The 21,325-nt window shown below is 39.5% G+C and overlaps 1 protein-coding gene across 2 annotated transcripts in view; it reads right to left on the reverse strand.

Moving 5' to 3' along the window:
• Window positions 1–690: 690 nt before the first annotated feature.
• CDH11 (cadherin 11) overlaps window positions 691–21,325 on the reverse strand; it is a 154,156-nt gene continuing 133,521 nt past the window's right edge. For both annotated transcript variants that reach the window (XM_070770690.1, XM_070770691.1), the window contains exons 10-13: window positions 20,900–21,033; window positions 20,553–20,670; window positions 4,548–4,799; window positions 691–2,017 (exon numbers count right to left, since the gene is read on the reverse strand). In XM_070770690.1, the coding sequence (XP_070626791.1) occupies window positions 1,521–2,017; window positions 4,548–4,799; window positions 20,553–20,670; window positions 20,900–21,033 (1,001 nt within the window). In that variant the 3' untranslated portion in view covers window positions 691–1,520. The remainder of the gene's footprint in view (window positions 2,018–4,547; window positions 4,800–20,552; window positions 20,671–20,899; window positions 21,034–21,325) is intronic.

Here is a 21,325-nt window from a genome sequence, read left to right on the forward strand (position 1 = left end):
TTCAGAGCTTATGGCCCAAAGCATATTTTAAAACAAAGGTTCAGAAATGAATTGCTCTTTCTTTGATCAAACTTTGAAATGCCACATTTTAAAAGGAGTTACAATTATAAAAGGAAAAAGAAACAGTTTCAACTGTCAGAGTCATTATGATAGCCTGGCAAGATCAAAGTAAGGAAAAATAGAATAACACTGGAGGTCTGATCTGATAACTACACGTGGCAAATGTGTATTTTTTACTCTTCACCCCCGCCAACCCCCAAATGCTCGGTATGGGGCAATAACATCCACATCTTGAACTTTAGAGTTCTAATAGATTCATTCCCACATGGATTCATTTCTCATAAGCATCAAATTACTGATATACAAGATAAGTCCGTATTATATAACAAGTATTGCAAAATCATAGACTGACCTAGATCTTTAGCATCCTTCTTTGATAGAAGATGTGTATGAAGAAAACCTAAGAAGCTAACACCAAGAATGTACAAAAAGGCTTTACACAATGTTACAGAATCTTGTCTGAAAAAAAAATTTGTAAAACATATCCAATTTTAAATAAACAATAAAATCAGCAGACTATAACAGATCATAAATAGGGTTATGAAAAGATCACAAATATCTTAAATTAGAATTATAAATGGGTAATTAGAAATACTTAATTGTTTTCAATGTTAAGAATCAAACCCAGAATTAAAAAAGAATCTTTTTATTTCAAAGGTTGCTTCTTATATTGAAGCTCATATTAAAGCAACAGTACAATGTTCATAAAATATAAGTGTGATGCCGTAACATTTCTTACATGTCAGAATACTGATATTCGTATGTATACTAAAATAAGAACTTTAAAATTGTACAAATAGATACATTAAAAATGACATAGAAATAGGGCGCCTCTCACTGAAACAAGACAGTTATATCTGGCACATATTAGTTTAAGATGAAAGTAGAAGCAAAAAGATTTACAAGAATCAGCAGTAACAAGATTGATGCTCAAGAGACATAATTGTACATTGTATTGTACATACATTGTATGGGTTTAAGCTGGCTGAATATCATATATTTCAAGTTTAAAAATGCACTACATATAGAGTGTCCATAGTTTAAGGCGAAATTACAGCTCAGAACTGTTGTCCTTTCTAATTTTGTGGAAGCATCTTTGACAGATTAAAAACAAAAAGAAGAAAAAAAAAGAGTTCATTGTTCATGACACATAAACAATTTCCCTTCATTGTGAGTTCACCATTAAGACTTCCCCTTCTCTTAAATATTTTGTATGCCAAGTGGTTTTTCTCTAGCCAAGTTGATAAACAACTTCAATATTTGCCTTTTTGTGAGAAAAGGTACTTCACAGTATTTACCACTTTGATGTCCTTGCAGTTTTATTAAATGTATCCTCTCTGTAAAACTTTGCTTGTTTTAAATGAGCCTTTCCTTGATTTAAAAAAATACCTGTTTACATATCTTCTAGATTCCTCAGAACGCCAGACACAGTTCTTAAGGCCAAATTTGTATCGTTATTGTTAAGAGTCGTCATCAAAAGTGTCTTTGGAACCGTACAAGTCCGCTAGTTTCTTAAACCGAGGGCCCCAGTTCTGTAGGTAGTCATAGTCCAAGTCTGAATCTGTGGTAGCCGACTCTAAGGAGCTCAGGGACCCAGCCACGGAGCCCCTGCCTTCGTAACCATAGATCTGGATGGAGTCATACGGAGGGGCAGTCGGGTCATTATCCGCCTCCTGTATTCTCGTGTTGATGAAGTCATCCACATCCACGCTGTTGGGCGCTGGCCGCAGCCCAGGTCTAGGCATGTACTGATACTCAGGCTTGATGTCTTTGCGAGGGATAAATCCATTGATACCATCAGGGTTCTGGAGGGTGGCGATATCAAAGGCTTCTGTGTCTTCTTCCCCACCGCCCTCGTCATCATAGGTGATGATGTTCTCACGGACATCTTCTTCCTCGAAGACGATGAGTGGTTCTTTCTTTTGCCTTCTCAGGGTCACGAACAACACTACAATAACTACAGGGAAAGACAAAGAAAGGAAGCAAAGGTTAAGTCCAGTCTTCTGGGGTTCTCTTCCCAGGGGAACTCTGCTTACCTTAAAGCATGGCGTACACAGGCTTCAGAACAGGGACCAGTCTATGAAATGAGTGCTTTACCTAGAATCCTCAAAGATTCGCAAAAGCTACCTGTCTCTTCCTCTGCAAAAACGCTGCCAGGAAAATATTATTATCCAAACAAAGTGGCAAGTTGGAACTATGGTGAGCTTTTTACAAATCAATCTGATACTATTTGGAAGTCATTTCCCAAAGAATTAGGAAGATTCTAAATATGTCTGTCCGTCTGCAGCCTCTTAAATGTGGGTTATGCCTGTCTCTTTTTGCAAAGGAAGGCAGCTGCCTCTCCAAAGTTTACAAATGAGGACACGAGAGACTTGAGGTGCTGTTCTAAAAGAGGTTGCAAGAGCTCTGAGGTGAGGCCAGCACTGAACCCACTACACCTTTATAAGAAACTGTATCATAAGCATGGCTAGATTCTCTTCAGACCACCATATAGAAGACAGGTAGCTTATAAAGACCCCCAACAGACAAATGACAAATTTTCTCTATTTGTTTGAACAGAAAACAGTGTCAGCTGAAACTCCAGATGAAACCAGTTATTGTCTCTTCTCTGAGAGAGGGGATTCCACCAAACTCAGGCCATCTAGGTAAGTGAGCAGAGTTGCTTACAAAGAAAGCTCAGCCACTGCTTCATTCCTCTGGCAATCCCCCCCCACTTCCCCGTAAGAGGCTTCTACAGTCTTTCATTGGAACACATGGGCTTCCCTGGTGGCTCAGTGGTACAGAATCCACCTGCCAGTACAGGAGACATGGGTCGGGAGGATACCTTGGAAAAAGAAATGGCAACCCACTCCAGTATTCTTGCCTGGAAAACCCCATAGAGAGAGGAGCCTGGCATGGGGTCACATGGTGTCTATGGGGTCATAAAAGAGTTAGTCACCACTTAGCAACCAAACAACAGCAACTACATACTCAGCAAGACTGCAGAAAATGTTTGTGACTGAACTTGGCAAGTGACCTTACAGCCTCTTTGGATCCACCATCACTGTGAGATGTAGAATGAGGGTGTGCACTTGCCTAGACTCTGAATGACTTCCAGTGCTCACTAGGCAGTTTTTCCCCTGTGCCTAGTTCCTAACAACACCTTTACCAGGATCACTCCTTTCCACTTTCTTTGCTTGGATAATTTTTAATCTTTCATCACAAAAATCCTTCCTCATATCCCATTCTGATGCCAGACAGGACTGCTGGTATCCATTCTATGTATCCACCTGGCCATCACCATGACACGTGTTACCCTGTTCACACATCTGCCTCTCCCACTTGATGATGAACTTTTCAGAACATTTCTGTTTTCTGTCCCCTCTGCTTGGACTATCCATCCATCCCAGCCCCTTTCCTCAGATGGAACACTCAGCATCTGATAGGTGTGTTACATCCTCCAGGAAGATGTCTCTACCTTCCCACTCAATGTCAGGCACTTTCTACTCTTGTGCCCCCACTGCCTGTTATGTTCATATCCCCAACATGGTGCTCACCATGTGCCTCTGTATTTATCTGCTCATGCCTATTTTCCTCAATAGATGATAAACTTTTTGATCACTGAAATCTTGTATAATTCTTCTCTTTATCCCTCTGGGCTGAACCAGGGCCTGGTATCCTGAAAATACTCATTAACTATTTGCTGAATTCAACTTGTTGGCTCTTCCCTATGCATCGAGGATCCATTAATTCATTCAGTAGACAACTAACCATGATGGAATAAGTATATATTGATGTCTGACATACTTAGATTTGAATCCTGACTTTTTTGTCATGCATGAGTTCTGAGACTTTGGAACTACTGATGCAATCTTCCTGAGGCTTTCCTGCTATTACAGAGTAAACTATAGATGGGACGACGTGCGGAAGAGGGGCACCAAACTCAGCGGGCAAGTGCAGGGAAAGCTTCTCCCAGGTCCCTCCGAGCTGGGGCATATACCCAGATATTACATATGACATCTGGGGTGGGGGGTGGCGGGGAGCCAAGATCCAGCTTCAGCCGGGCCAATGTTCATCCAGTTCCTTGAGTCCTCCATAGACCGTCTTTGACGTCACAATTACTCTTTCTACCTCTAACTCTTCTCATTCTTCTTGTAAGGCAAATGGTTGTTCATATGCTATATCTCTGCCTAAATTGCTCTCCTGAAAAATATTCTGATGTTCTACCTGGGCTTCTGTTGATGCCCCCAGATGTATTCTGCTAGCAGTCTGGTGATGCCAGCAGTTTGCTCAATACAAAGTTCCCCCAACTCTGCTCTAATGCTTGTTTAGTCACCTGCTCCCCCCCGCCATACCCTGAAATAGAGGAGCAGGCAGATACCACTTCTCTTTTTGTCCCAACTTGCACCCACAGTATATAGCACATATAACTTGGGAAATATACGTGTGCCAAGGATGGGCATCTGGTTGAAAGGCCCTTCCCACGGGTGCCCGGGGAGATCCCTTACCCAGGAGAATGACGATGCAGGCAAGGATGGCGATCAGCGCCCCGGTGCTCAGGCCGGCGTTCAGGATGTAGGCTTCTGCGTTGCAGGACAGCAGCGCCCCATTCACGTCACACCCACAGACTTTGATGGTGAGGGTGTTGGTGCTGCTCATGGGAGGGATCCCGCCGTCACTGATCACGATGGGCAGGAGGTACAAGTCCTGCTTCTGCCGACTGAACCCTCCACGCCGGGCATACACCCCCGCGGTATTATCTGTGGGAAGAGGGGAGACAAGGCTCACTTGGAGAGCAAGGCCAGGAAGTCACAGCCTTCACCCTGCTCCATTCAGCTTGGCTGATCTGAGCGTGCTCTTCTCACCACCAAGGCTAACAACCAGAACCGCCCCACTTGTTCTTTAGTCTAGACATCTATAGAAGCCGCTGCCACTTGGCATGACAAAGATCCCTGAGTTTTGTCCCATCTGGAAACAAAATTCAGAAATTGGCTCTTTTTTATTTTGTCAATATGAATGCTTTCAGTGGCTGGGCACCATTTTCTGTTTGAGTGTGTGTCCTTTTCCTCAAATACAAGGACGTACGGGCTTCATTGTATCCTTAGTGAAGGATACAATTAAATAGGCGAGTGTGCACTTTCCCAACTTCACGACAAGCCTTTGGCCAGTTTTTGTTAGTTTTTTGAGAGATTTCTAATCCACTCTCAAATCTTGCCCAAACTACGAACCCACTCATAAGTCCTAAAGGGAAATGTTATCTTTAAAATGAAAATGTTTTATAAACCTAGCAGCAGGTTTACAGTTTCTCCAAAATTCAAGAAACATCAGCCACCCAGTTGAAAATATCATTCCTGCTTAAAACAATGATGTTTTCTCTGTTGCTTACACAACACAGCCCACGTCTACACAGTGGATCACCAGATAGTTCCCTGATCTAGATTTACCTTGCCTTCCAGCCTCACGCCTGCTGTTTCCCACACACCCAGTTCAGCCTGCTGTGCAGAACTTAACGATCGTTCCCCAGCACACCATATTCTTTGTACGCCTTGACTTTGACCCTTTGCTTTAAAATGCCCTCCGATCCACCCAAAGTTCCTTTAATCATGACAAGTGAGTTTCTCAAGCCTCAAAACTGAATCCAAAGTCTCCTTTCTAGACCTCTCCCCCCATCTCCGTTGGGACCCAGCACGCTGTACATTCCTATAAAAATCAGTCTCCCACTCTTCTGTCATTATTTGTTGGCATAAAATACTTGGTTCTCCCCTAGACTGTGGACTTCTGGAAAACAGGGGCTGTTATCTGCTTCATCTCAGTCCCTCCAGTGCTGGACACACAGCAGACATTCAACAAATATTTGTTGAACAAATGTCGTAACCATGTTTTGGGAAAGGTTTCACCCAAGTTCCAGATGTTGGTTTTCATGTATTTCTCAATCTTTTGTAACCTATTCCCAAATGCTTCCTCATCATGTTTTCTGCATATCTCTACCCGCCAAAAAGATTTTTTCTAGACCATATGCTCTGCGCTTGGAAAACATTGCTATTATAAAACAGTGGAAGTTTTGAATATGCTCCATCAAATTACACAGACACACACACACACACGCTCAATATGGCATGCCTCATTTTGTGAGGTTGGAATCAGTAATTTATAGCAAGGTTATGACCAAGATGATGGCCCATTGCTTTGAATGAATTGATAGTACCATGAATTAGCTCTTGTGGTAGGAAAAATTATCCTAGAACCTAAAAGCTGAATTCATATGTTTAGGTTAAAGAAATTGTAACATAGTCTGTGTGAGGTAAAAAAAAAAAAAAAAATATCTATACCAGGTTCAGTCTCATTTAGGACTGAATAGATATTTTGAGTATTGCAGAAGCTAAGGTGTGTGCGCTGGCTGGTTTTTGGCAAATCTTATTAATGACAGATCTTCTGCCCTTTGCTGCCAATCTCTCAATCAAACAGGGCAGAACTGCCAGCCCTCTTCTCTATATTTTCTGAAGTTTGTGTGATTAGCATATATTGCTCTTATCACTGGAGAAAAATTATATGTACTACGAAAAATCATGATTTTTTTTAAAAGCTGGTCAAATAGAATGTAAACTTAACATTCCATTTGCTGACTGTTCTTTCCTATTGTAGGCTATACCATTGTTCTATGCTTAACAAACACAAAAAAACTGACATATATACATAAATTACTTCAAATGTTATTTTTTCCTTCTCATAATTTTATTTGAATTCAAGTAAGACTTTCACAAATTAAATGTTAAAACATTTACTGTATTTTAATGATCTGAAATATCACAAATGCCATGCCATCATGAATAAAAATAAATATGAAAAAATTTATGAAGAAATTAATTAAATTGCTTGGTCAAATATACCTCTCTGATATGAATGACACCCCCAAGAGATGTCATCTATTGAGTCCCATCCTGTTACCCATGGAGAAGTTTGGTGGGAACGTGACCTGAGTGTTTTTATTTTTCTTTAAACCTGTGGAGGCCATGGCTTAAAAATCTACTCTTCAGTGTGCAATCCATGCAAAACTGTACCTCCAGATGACAGCAGGCTGGCTTACACATGGAGGTAATTGAAAATCAAACACTAGTGGAAAACATGTATCTGAGCAGGACACCAGCCTGTGAATTCAAGATGTTTCATATTCCGAACAGCTGAGTCCTCTCAGACACACTGAGACTATGAAATGAAAGCTCATCAAAGGACCCAGCTGACTGAATCGTTTATTGTCTCTGAGTGATTCATCAGTAGAATCTCAAGAACTTTTAAAAAATGTTTCACATATGGATTTTAAGATTAGTTTGAGAGGTGGAAAATAAATGGACTGAATGTCTGTTCCTCGGCATGGTCCAAACACATGTTTTAGAAGGAGTCATTTGTCCTGCCAGAGCCTTACTTGTTCACCTTTAAAGTGAGGACACAAGTTGATAGCAAGCATGCCTCATGGGGTTCCGATTAGTAGTAACAGTTGCTCAGTCATGTCCAACTTTTTGTGACCCCACGGACCCCGCCAGTCTCCTCTGTCCATGGGATTTTCCAGGCAAGAATACTGGACTGGATTGCCATTCCCTTCTCCAGAGGATCTTTCTGACCCAGGAATTGAACCGTGGTCTCCTGCATTGCAGGAGAACTCTTAACCCTGTGAGCTACAGGGAAGACCTGGGGTTGCGATTAGGACCAAATAATAAAAACCTCTGGTTGTGCTCTGGGCTGTGCTTCCAGGAAGCTCAGGAATCCTTCTATAGGAAAACCTGGCACCAGAATCCAGGTCCTCCAGAGCTCGTGAACTGGTGCGGAGTAGGATATGGCATAGTTAGACGAGAAGCATGTCTAACCAGACTAGCTTGGCACTTAGGTGGTTGCTGTTGCTTGAATGCATACAATATCCCCCCTTTAGATCTAGACATCAGCACCAACGGGGGGATGGTGCTGCAGGGAGGGCCATATTGGAGGAGACAGCACCATGTCTGTGATGGTCTTTCTTGTTGTCCACTCTGGTCACTGATCCTTTATTAACAAAAAGAACCACTATAGGCAGGGAGTCCATGAAAAACAACTCGAGCAAAATACATGGAAAATGAAACTGACAAGAATAATAAAACCTCTGTAGGAAATCATTTTTGTATCCTAGGTTTGGCTACAAATTCTCTCATTATTTTAATTAGCCAGCTACTCTATATCCATCTTTGAGAGGGTCCCCTCAATTTGGACATACACATTTCTGAGATGTACGGGTCACACAAGAAAAAAAATAAGAGCTTCTGTAAGACATATTTTCAGGGAAGTGTCAAATTGATTCCATGGTTAATAAGATGAGGCAGAAAATGACAAATGTTCTATCAATTTTTAAGTTTTCATCAAGAGATTTCTCAAATCCTTCTCCTTTATTACTGTTGTTGTTAAGTCACTAAGCCGTGTCCAACTCTTTGCCACCCCATGGACTGCAGGCCCCTCTATCCTGCTGTCTCCTGGAGTTTGCTCGTATTCACGTCCATTGAGTCAGTGATGCTATCTAAACATCCCCTCTGCCACCCTCTTCTTTTGCCTTCAGTCTTTTCTAATGAGTCAGCTCTTCACATCAGGTGGGCAAAGTATTCTCTTCTATAAAGCTTCCAAAGAGCAAATCTCAGTATTTGGGCTCCAACAGATCTGGGTTTGAATCATGACTCTTCTACATATTAATTGCCTGACATTTGGACATATTAGGTAAATGTCTTAAGTTGCTATATTCTCATCCAGGAAATTAATAGTTTTTAGGGTTAAATTTGATTCCATTCATAAAGGCATTTAGCACAGTGCCAGGCTGTTGCAGATGACCAGTAAATATCAATTCTTTTTTGGAAGTTCTCCTCTTTGTGCAGTAGACTAATGAGGAAGAGAAACATATTGGCAAAGAGAGGAAAGTGAATTCTTAGAAATGACATTGCAGCCTTGAATGCAATTGCCTACAGAGAAGGGCGCTTCCTTCAGAGGTGGGAAGATAGTTCATGCTCTTCAGTTCTGGGTAAGGTATTTCCCATGGTAAGAAAATGTTTTTCAATCACCTTGGTGTTTCATCCTGACACCTTATATTCTTCTCCCTGTCCACAAACATGGAAGCCTTTCCTTTCCACCACCCCCACCCCGCCGCCACCTTAGGCAAAAACTTGCAAATGAGGTCATTAATTACTAGTATATGTCTTGTACAAACTGTAGTATTTCTATTAATGGTAAATAAATTCAGGTTTCAAATTTTTATGTCTACAACCTAGACTCCTAACTGGATGCTATTTTTATCTGCATACTTTGTGATTACTTTAACAAAAGGTAAAAGTTCTTCATAATGATGGTCTCCATGGTACCGGTTTGGAGATACAAACGTAAGGGCCATGATGATGATATCACCCAAGGGAGGGATATATACAAAGGATATTAAAAGGGAAAATTATGATAGGGAAGCAGCCTTTGATACGTCAACTGCACTGGGTGCCAGTCTTGTATTAGCCAAAAGAAAAACAACCAGGGCAAAATGGCAAACTCAGTCGTGTCTGACTCTGTGACCCCACGGACTATAGCCTTTCAGACTCCTCTGTCCATGGGATTTTCCAGGCAAGAATACTGAGGGGGTTGCCATTTCCTTCTCCAGGGGATCTTCCCGACCCAGGGATCAAACCTGGGTCTCCCGCACTGCAGGGAGACTACCATCTGAGCCACCAGGGAAGCCATATATGGGCATAGCAACCTGAAAAGAGGAATCACTGCAGCAAAGGATTTAGTACTTTTTGCTCTCATCATGATGTCAGAAGAGAGGCTTGGCCTAAAGTGAGAGAATAGTGCCCTAAAGAGCATCTTAAGACACTCTTCCTTACCACTTATTTTCCTCTGTCCCTCTCTGCTCCAAAGCTAAAGATCCCCCTACTGATCAACCTGATCAGAGATATTAATACTTAGCCTGTGCAGACAGACACTGTCTGCATCCTACTAGAGCCCATCTCTTGAGACTGCAAAAGATCTAGGCCAAGCCTTGCTCTTATTTAATTCACTTCTGACCTAAATCTACCTAATTTACCCTTTCTGCTCCAACCTTAGCAACAAACTAAATCCATCCACCCCATTAAAAGCTTCCACACACTTGAAGACAGTTATGCAGTCCCTAGCAGAATAATCATGACATGATTATGTTCCTCTACTCTTGCCTGGAAAATCCCATGGATGGAGGAGCCTGGTAGGCTGCAGTCCATGGGGTCGAGAAGAGTCAGACACGACTGAGCGACTTCACTTTCACTTTTCACCTTCATGCACTGGAGAAGGAAATGGCAACCCACTCCAGTGTTCTTGCCTGGAGAATCCCAGGGACGGGGGAGCCTGGTGGGCTGTCGTCTATGGGGTTGCTCAGAGTCAGACACGACTGAAGTGACTTAGCAGCAGCAGCAGGGTCTTTTCTACTTTCCTTATATATGTGGCAATAGCTCTATCAGGATAATGAAAAAAAAAAAAAAATATATATATATATATATAAAGTGTGTCCCAAAAGTATTTAGTGAAGCTTCAAACTTTTAAAATTTCAGAAAGACACATGCTACAGAATTATTGTACAAAAGACATCATTGAAAAGTCTAGTTATTTAGAGTTTTTGGTACCCATTTACCTTTGTGATTTTTGAAAAAATAATTTTAATTTTTGATGGCAGTATTTGTGACACCTTGAATCTGAGGGAGGGACTGAAATAATAGAAATTTCAAATAATGTTTTTAAAGTTTGTAGCATTAACTTTCTGAGATGACTAATGCTTAAAGGTAAACTTAATAGCTTCTGTATATATCTTTTATTGTCTTTCTAAACACTGTATGAGCCACCTATCTACCTGTAGTCATTGCTCATATTGAATATTTCACAATCTATGACAACTATTTGAATGTGTGTCTTCTCCAATGGACAGTAACATCCTTGAAGGCAAGAACCTTGCTTATTCATCTTTGTTTGGTCAGCAGTGTTTTGTGAGCTAGAAAAATAAACAGTTGAAGGAGGTTTCTGTCATTACATTCAGCATCCATCTGGCTTTTCCACACAGTCAGATTTTACTGACTTAATAGCTTGCCATCAGTTTCCAGACTGCCTATCTTCTCCCACTTTGTACTTTTGAACCCAACTTGATCATCACTGCCTCTATCTATATTATAGATTTTGTTCCTGGAAAATATCATCTCTTTATCTCATAATTTTTTCTTATTATTTTGGGTGAGTCAGATTTAATTAAGTAACATTTATTGAGCTGCTAATATGTGCAAAACTTATTCTTTGTTACTTCCACCTACTTAACCCCAAAGAAATTTTGAACTATGTGCAACATTTCTCTTCCCATAGCATTTCCAGAAACACACACACCTTCAAAAACAAACCAGTATCCAGATGTAAAAAGAAATCTATTATTTTTCTAAAATTTTGGAATGATGGAAATGCTACAGTGAGGTAAATTCTATGAGACTAGCCTTAAAATATTAATGTAGAAAATAGTTTGATCCAAGACTCAGAAGGCTATGTCTCCCCTGTAAATGAAGGCCTACATCTTACAGAGGAAGGGGGATTATGATCTTTTAATTTTATCTCTGATACTGAGATTCAAAATTCAAAACACAACAAATAACACGGGAATAACTGCCTATGTGCGTGTATATATGCACATAGATTTGATGCTTTTGAACTGTGGTGTTGGAGAAAACTCTTGAGAGTCCCTTGGACAGCAAGGAGATCAAACCAGTCAATCCTAAAGGAAATCAGTCCTGAATATTCATTGGAAGGACTGATGCTGAAGCTGAAGCTCCAATGTTTTGGCCACCTGATGCAAAGAGCTGACTCATTGGAAAAGACCCTAATGCTGGGAAAGATTGAAGCCAGGAGGAGAAGGGGATGACAGAGGATGAGATGGTTGGATGGCATCACTGACTTGATGGACACAAGTTTGAGCAAGGAGTTGGTGATGGACAAGGAGGCTTGGCATGCCACAGTCCATGGGGTCACGAAGAGTTGGATATGACTGACCTGGGCTGAACTGACCTGATGTGTATAGGAGCATCTAAGTGTGCGCTCTTTGTTGGTGTCAACAGACTTTTCAGGTTGTAGTTTATCACATTCCTGAGAATCAACTCTCCTTCCACTTTTGTTAGAGGATAATTTTCTCTTGGTGATAGAGAGGGAGAAAGGAACGTATTTCCTGGTTTTAGAAAAGGAAAACTACCAAGGAATTCAGTGGGAGATAAACATTTAGGGTCTTTTAATGAGTTGAGAAATCCCAAGGGTTAAGTCACTGACCAGAGTGAACCTTGAAAGAATAATATATCTAATTCACCAAAAACCTATTTCTCCTTCTTTAAGGTTGAGGAGGGGGTGGGTTTCCAGACAAATTGTGTTCTGTGTTGGACAAACCACAGCAGTGAATTTCAGGCAGAAAAGGAACATAATTATTTATACAGTGAAAATGTCAGGGCATTAAAAGCCATCTGCCATTTTGATCTGCCAACAGAGAATCTTCCATATTGAAGCAATTAAGGGGGGAAAAGTCCCACAGAAATCTGTTTAATTATCTTTAAATTATAAAAGTGAAAAGCTAGAAGCATATTTGGATGTTTTTTGGTGCTGCTCATCAGAAAAAGAATTGTCATTCGTTTAGACCAAAAAAAAAAAAAAAAAGAAGAAAGAAAGAAAGATGTTTGCCAGTTGGTCTAATCAGGATGAATCTGTCTTGGCTATCTTTCCTTACCCAGCCAAACCTGCTTTCCATACAAACTTTTTTTGTTCTATTTTTAAAAATATTTTTAATTAATTTATTTTTTATTGAAGGATAATTGCTTTACAGGATTTTGCTCTTTTTTTGTCAAACCTCAACATGAATCACCCATAGGCATACATATGTCCCCTCCGTTTTGAAGCTCCCTCCCATCTTCCTCCCCATCCCCCTAGGTTGATGCAGAGCTCCTGTTTGAGTTTCCTGAGCCATGCAGCAAATTCCCATTGGCTCTCTATTTTACATATGGTAATGTAAGTTTCCATGTTACTCTTTCCATATATCTCACCCTCTCCTCCCCTCTCCCTATGTCCATAAGTCTATTCTCTATGTCTGTTTCTCTCCACTGTTGCCCTGTAAATAAATTCTTCAGTACCATTTTTCTAGATTCCATATATATGTGTTAGAATATGGTATTTATCTTTCTCTTTCTGACTCACTTCACTCTGTATAATAGGTCCTAGGTTCATCCACCTCATTAGAACTGACTCAAATGCATTCCTTTTTATGGCTGAGTAATATTCCATTGTGTCTATATACCACAATTCTTTACCCATTCATCTGTCGATGGACATCTGGTTGCTTCCATGTTCTAGCTATTGAAATAGTGCTGCAATGAACAATGAGATACATGTGTCTCTTTCAATTTTCGTTTCCTTGAGGTATATGCCTAGGAGTGGGATTGCTGGGTCATATGGTGCTTTTATTCCTAGTTGTTCTATTTTTTTTAATTTGATTTAATTTGATTTTTTAGCAGTTTAAACTTAACTCTGAATGTATCATGTATCAGAACTCATTTGATCTGCAACTTGGTGCATATTAGATAATATACTTACAAATTTAATACATTTGAAAGTCATCTCTTCCTGGATCCAGACCTTAGATGTCCAATATCACTTTGTGCAATAATATATGATGAAAGGATGAAGGGATGGAAGGGGTGGCTGATCTGGTACTGACTCCTTCAGAACTTTCCAACAGAGAAAGAAGGGTTGTCTTTTTTAGCCTGGAGCTTATCTCATAACATAATCATTTTTCCACAATAATAACTAACCCCCAAAATGACTGAAGCACATTGCATGTCTTTCTATCTACTTTTTCCACTTTAATTCATGCATTTGGTCAACCCACTTTTTTTTTTAAGTTTTGGGATGCCAGAGCTCATATTCTAACGGGAGAGAGACAGAGAAACGTATGCTTAGAACGCAGAGTGATTAAAAAACACTAGAGGTTAGTGCAGTGTTCCTGGAGCACAGAGGATGTAGCATCCAGGGATGGGCTGGGATGCCCAACAGAGCTTCACCTAAGAGACTTCATTTACTACGCGACTTGAAAGAGGAGGTATAATAGGCAGGGACGGGGATACATTTCCACAGAACAAAAGCATGGGCATGTGAGAACACAGCGTATTTGGGAAAATAAAGATGGTTTGAAGTTTCTGGAGCATGGTTTACGGTAACAAGAGAAAGGAGATGATAGACCCAAAGTTTATGGGAAGTAGGTCATATCATTTCTTGCTCACTAGGCTATAAAGTTTCAGTTAAAGCCATAGGAAATGGAGACCCATAGGAGAATTTAAAAAAGAAAGACATTATCAGTGGGGGCAAGTTAAGTTACATGGGGGCACGAGTAGAGTCAGCCTGTTTGGAGGCCGCCGTGATGGTTACAGCTCCTCTGCAGGAGGTCATGGACAGTCACTACCAAAATCACCTGTGCTTTCACGAAACAGCTAACTTTGCTGCATGTGCTTTAGGAATCTCCTGATACATGGGACTATATCTCACTCGCTGCTACAGCCAACATTTAATCTTTAACCCTTGCTCTTTCCTCTACATTTTATCATTATGTGGAATAGAGGTTTGGAAATTAGAAATATGAAGTTCAAAATCAGGATATTTCAATTTAATGTATCAATTAGGTCAGGGGTCAAAATCATACTATCTTATTATTAGTATCCAAAAATTGTGTTAAAAACTGAACATCTGTTTTTTAAAATAAAATTAAAATGGAAAGGAAGCTTCCTAAAATACACACAACACAAATCTTAATTTTAATCTAACAATCAATATTATGCTTAACAATAAAACTCTAGAAATAATATACCCATTAAATTAACAAGTAAAGCCATTATTATTGCTATTATTTAACACATAAAGCACAAATCTATGCAGTTTGTCAAAAAAACCCAATTTTTTTTTTAAAAAAGATGAAGCAAATTGTCATTATTTAATTTTTATGTAGTTGTTTCCCTAGAAAACCTAGGAAAATAGCTGAGAAGTTATATTAATAACTTCTCAGTGTCCAATAATAAATGAACTAAGTAAAATAGCTATAGTTTATACTAAAAATTGTCACTTAGAAAATATACATAATTTTAAAAATCTATCCTAGGACAGCATCCAAAATATAAAGTAGCTAGTCATTATCTTAATAAGAAATACTAAGAACAAAAATGAAGAAAACTATAAAATATCCCTTATGGTAATTAAAAAGAGAACAGATTCAGTGGAAACTCAGATCATGCTTCTGGATAGGAAGAATACTTTAAAATTCTTAGTTTTTAAATTAATCTGTAAATTTAAGGTAAACACAACAAAATTCATGAAGATACTTATCAAGCACCTAAAAAAGTTCTAAATTATATCTGGAGGAACAAAGAAACCAAAATCTAAGGAAGAGTAATAAAAGGAAAACAATGTGGACAAATTTTAGATTTTAACATAATATGTGTGAAACCATTAATGAAAAATATGATGCTTTCATGAGAGTAACTAGAATAGGAAATGTTGATAATCTATAAAATTTAGCAGTATGTAATGCAGGTGAAAATAAGGATGGTGTTACAAAGAAGCTAGAAATGACTATTTCTTAAATAACATTTTAAAAATGGCCAACAAAGGGAGCCTGTGTATTTATCTCATAAGGATAAAAGGTTGGAATGGGAAATGTGATATATAAGAGAGAAGCTAAGTGAATATTGATGTCAATTTTTCATGAGGCAAATCTTGCTAAGAATAATATTACACAGAAAAACTGAAAGGTCATGTACACACTGCTATATTTAAAATGGATAGCCAACAAAAACCTATTGTGCAGCACATGGAACTCTGCTCAGTGACATGTGCCAGCCTGGATGGAAGCGGGGTTTGGGGGAGAATGGATACACGTATATGTATGGCTGAATCTCTTCATCATTCACCTGAAGCTGTCACAACACTGTCAATTGGCTACACCCCAATACAAAATGGTTTTGGTCTTAAAAAATTAAAACGAAAAAAAAAACTTAAAAAACACACAGCATAAACAGGACTGAAAGAACATTGAAACAGTGGGGAGATTATGCAGTAGGTATGATAAGACATGCTATCAAGGTTATGCTCAAAATTCTCTATGCAGAGCTTCAGCAGTATGTGAACCAAGAACTTCCAGATGTACAAGCTGGGTTTAGAAAAGGCAAAGGAACCAGAGATCCAATTGCCAATATTCCTTGGATCATAGAGAAAGCAAGGGAATTCCAGAAAAACATCTACTTCTGTTTCATTGACTATGTGAAAGTCTTTGACTGTGTGGATCACAACAAACTGTGGAAAATTATTAAAGAGATGGGAATATCAGACCACCTTACTGCCTCCTCTGAAACCTGTATGCAGGTCAGGAAGCAACGGTTAGAACTGGACATGCAACAACAGATTGGTTCAAAATTGGGAAAGGAGTGAGGCGAGGCTGTATATTGTCACCCTGCTCACTTAATTTATATGAAGAGTACATCATGTGAAATGCCAGGCTGGGTGAAGCATAAGCTGGAATCAAGATTGCTGGGAGAAATATCAACAACCTCAGATGATACCACTCTAATGCCAGAAAGTGAAGAGGAACTAAAGAGCCTCTTGATGAGGGTGAAAGAGGAGAGTGAAATAGCTGGCACAGCATCTGATCCCAACACTTCATGGCAAACAGAAGTGGAGAAAGTGGAAACAGTGACAGATTTTCTTTTCTTGGGCTCCAAAATCACTGTGGAGGATGACTGCAGTCATGAAAGTAAAAGACGCTTGCTCCTTGGAAGGGAAGCTATGACAATGACAGACCTTAGAGAGCATATTATAAAGCAAAGACATCACTTTACGGAGGGTGAGATGGTTGGATGGCATTTCAATGGACGTGAGTTTGAGCTAACTCCAGGAGATGGTGAGAGACAGCGAGGACTGGTGTGCTGCCGTCCATGGGGTCACAAAGAGTCAGACAGGACTGAGCAACTGAACAAGAAAAGTGTGTGAAAAGAATGTGCTTGCCCAACAATAGTCAATTGATATCATATACCCTCATAATGAGGTCAGGAGGTTATTTAGGAAAAATATGTTGACGTAAGTATAATGATGCTAAAAAATGCACATCATGTATTATTATGTAGGGAAAAAAGAGAACATTATTTTATGGCTGCCTTTTTTTAAAGATCAAAATATATGCCAAGAAAACAGCTAGAAGGCTATAAAAATTAGCAGTGATTATTTTTAGATTGTATATTACCAAGTTATTTGATTATTTCTAAGTTTATTTCTGCTTGTTTGTATTTTCTAATTTTCATACAAGGAATATGTGTTAATTATGCAGTAGAATAAAATTATAAAATTTGTCCTTCACAAATATATTTTACTATAATTTCCATGGCTGATTAAAATTACAGTTTGTCCTTTTCTCTTCATACTTTCCCTGGAATCCTAGATTGATGAATTGAATTTTAGATCTTTTTCTCTTCAAAATACTGTTGTTATTTGATTACGGGGTAAACAAAGATTTTTTAAACAATAATTCCAAAATCAGAAATTAGAAGAGACACAAGCTCTATATTCATAATATACAGTGTTACTACACCTGACAGAACTCAGTAAACACACAAGCATTCTAGGTCAATTTATTTCTTGGCAGGGTGACCTTAGGCAAGTCTCTGAATCTTCTGACTTTTCATATTCCTTCCTCATCTAGGAAATGGGGACAAAAATATCCAAAATGCCTACTTTCTGGGGCTGTTTAGGAATTAAATGGCAATTAGAAAGCTTTATAAACCAATGAAGAGCTACATACACGAGAGGTGCTATTCTCAGTATTTTTTTCTTTGTGCTTTTCTTATTCATTACATGTTCCTCATGTTTTTAAAAGATGCCATAAGTCTAGTATTTTCAAACTAAATGCATCTCAAAGCCTGGGTGGATCAGCTCTTCATCTCCCCAAACAGCACCACTCTTGATATTAATAGCCAAAGATGGACTCGGATGTTGAAGAGTTACCAGTGCTCTACTTCCCGGCTCCCTGCTGAGTTGTCTTTGAAGCTCCCGTGCTGTAGAACGGAGTAAGATAAAATATGAAATAAAAGGCTCCTGTGTATTAAGATGGCTTCCCCTCTTATATTTTTAAAGAGGCCGAATGCTTCCACGGAGTTTAGGCAAACACAATCCTGATTATTTACATGGCATAATGGAGGTAAACACTCAAGGAGAGAGAAAGCTGATGCTTTTACTCAGCATGCTATAAACCATTATCTCATGTTTTCTATGGAAAACAGTCTCAGCCGGGAAATTTGGTAACTCAGTAGGCTATTAATAGGATGTGGAATGTGATTACTCTTTTTGGATTACTTCAATATGTAATTACTTTTAGGAGCTGGTACAAAGAAACTCTATTAAATGATAATTATAGGACTGTATTTGCTTTAAGGTTTTGTAATAGCTCTAAACATGGGAGTTTTCATTAACTGTTTGCCATAGTTAATAAAGGCATTTTTCTTAAAAAGTAGCAATTCTGTGCAAAAGTGGGGGCTCCACATAGAATTAGTTTCTTATAGGAAAGGGCAGGGGAAACAAATCATGCAGTAGGTTGGCTTCTCCATGGTAATATAATCTCCTTTAACATATAGATGGCATCCCCAAAGTATTGACAAAGTGAACTATTTATAGTCAGACACAACTGAGCGACTTAACAGCAGCAGCATCAGAGAACAATAGGTCTTAGTATAATGCTTTCAGAGGGTTAATAGCAACTAAATATTAAAGAACACATAAAATGAAGACAAGGCAGGTGATGGAGGTGAAGTTGGCACAATAAGAAAAGCCTAGAAACACCAGCTGTTTCAGGAGGTGTCCAGTAATAAATAGGGATGTTGCCAGGAATACATCCAGGAGTGAGACCTCAGATGTAAACTGGGGATTATATGAATACACAGATATAAGGATCATAATGAAATGCTCAAATCAGCCCCAGAAGTAATAATAAAGTACCATATCCCTTCAAATCCAAGGGGCATGGGAAGCACTTCTCTGCTTTAATAATTTACCCAGGAGGGCACAATGGTTCAAGCTGTCACCTCTAGCCTTCTGAAAGTCCAGGTTTAAAATCTAGGTCTCGCTCCCACGTGGCTGACTTACTTAATGGCCTGTCTCTCATTTTCCTCATCTTCAAAATGGGAATGATACTAATTCTTACTGTTGAGAAAATTTAACAGAGTGCAGGAAGGATCTTGGCATGGTGTTTAGAACATAGTTTGTCGTGATGGTTGTTTAGTCACTAAGTCATGTCCGGCTCTGCGACCCCATGGACTGTAGCCCACCAGGCCCCTTTGTCCAGGGGATTTCCCAGGCAAGAACACTACAGTGAGTTGCCATCTCCCCATCCAGAGTGTCTTCTCGACCCAGGGAACAAGCCTACATTTCCTGCATTACAGATAGATTCCTTATCCCCGAGTCAATGGGGAAGCCCCTAGAACATACTAACTGGTATTTATAATATTGATAACACTGATAACGGTGATGGGGAAAGTAATAATAATTAGTTTAATTGAAGAAGCTATAAGCCTGATCTCAGTCACCAAGAAATCAATATATAACCTCCCACATAGCTAGCATGTATCTAATGAAAAGGTGTGAAGAAGGACCACATGTCCTTCTTTTATTCCTATATTGAATCACAGCATTTGTCTTCCTGTTTTTACAGACTTGCATTGTCACAGGCTTATAGGAGCAGGTGCAGATGAAAATAGTCTGGAGAGGAGTCAAGAAACTTATTTTTTGATCTTGGCTCTGCTGCCAGCTTTGTCTAGGGACTGAACTGTTTTGGCCTACACAACAACGTCGAAAAACAACTACTGCAAACAATTTGCAAGTCTAGAATCTCCTTGACTAATGAAATAAGAAGTAGAAATCACATCAAATCTTGCCATGTTTACAGCAGAGAGACTAATGCCCTTCAGGCAATAATTCTACAGCCACCTTTAGGTATCAAGCTCTGTACCCAACCATACTACAATAAAACTGTGCTGGAAAGGGAAAGACAGCTGAAAGATTACATTGCCTTACAAAGTTGAACTAATCTCTTTTAATGCTTTTCTTGATATCAATATTCATAAAGCCATACTGTCCCCAAAGGGTTTATCAACCTCTTAAAAAAAATAAATGAAGTTGTTTGCATATTGACCCTGTAAGCATCCCCGCTTGGTTTCCTCAGCACTTCATGAATATCAAAGCCAACAACAAGAACAAAGAGTAAAATAAAAATAGACTCACTTATTCCTATGCACCAAATGAGCCCGTGTCTCAAAATAAAGGTGGCGTTATTATTTCTTGTTTGTTCTTCAACAGAAAGGCGTTATTAAGATTAGGGGGAAATACTTGTGCTCTGCAATACAAAAGCCATTTGTTTTCCATTTCTACTTCTCTGAACACACAGGAACCTTGGTACGAACCTCTGTTGTCTCTGACTGTGAAATTTGGATTGTGAATGATTTCAGGGGGTAGGCTGAAGATAAATCTTGGTCCATTGGCTGTGTCATCCTTGTCATCTGCACTAATTGTAACAATTGGCTGAAAGAGAAAGGTGGCCCATAAATAAATCATGCTAACATTGACACATCATTTATTTAAAAATTCCTGTCTGGCTAAGAAGCCTGATTTTAATTAGAGAACTTAGCTCCTGAGCTAAACCAGGGCTCTGAAGCCTTCTTGGGCAGTTGGGAAGTTTCTCCAAGGGATGCTCTCAAAAGCAAACTCTGGTCCTAAATGATTGCTCCTAGCCAGGGCAGGGCAGCATTACCTGGTTGGAATGTGGCTTGGTCTGGTCACTCTCACAGATGAAGCCTTCATAGGGGGCAGCAAACTTGGGAGCATTGTCATTAACGTCAAGGACCCTAATGGCCACAGGGACTTTGGCTTCCTGATGCCGGTTGTCTGGAAGGAGAGAATTCAGATGGTAAACATGTGCAAGGGAAGAATCCATGTTGCTCCAAGGTTACTCTCAGGAAAGAGTGAGCTCCAGCTTCACTCAGGCCCTGCAGGCAAATGCACTGTTGGCACTAAAGTCACCTAAACCCCGAAGCATGCCAAGTCCAACGTGCGGGTGATGTCCTAGAATAAAGGCTATCATTAGACCGGTAGGAAATAACACCACTTTTCCCTTTCTGCTGAGGTTTAATTCCAAAGGCTTATAGTGTAGCCTGGCTCCCCAGAGTGTAGTCCAACA

The sequence above is a fragment of the Bos indicus genome, chromosome 18 (assembly GCF_029378745.1).
Source record: "Bos indicus isolate NIAB-ARS_2022 breed Sahiwal x Tharparkar chromosome 18, NIAB-ARS_B.indTharparkar_mat_pri_1.0, whole genome shotgun sequence".
In the NCBI taxonomy this organism is placed as follows: domain Eukaryota; kingdom Metazoa; phylum Chordata; class Mammalia; order Artiodactyla; family Bovidae; genus Bos; species Bos indicus.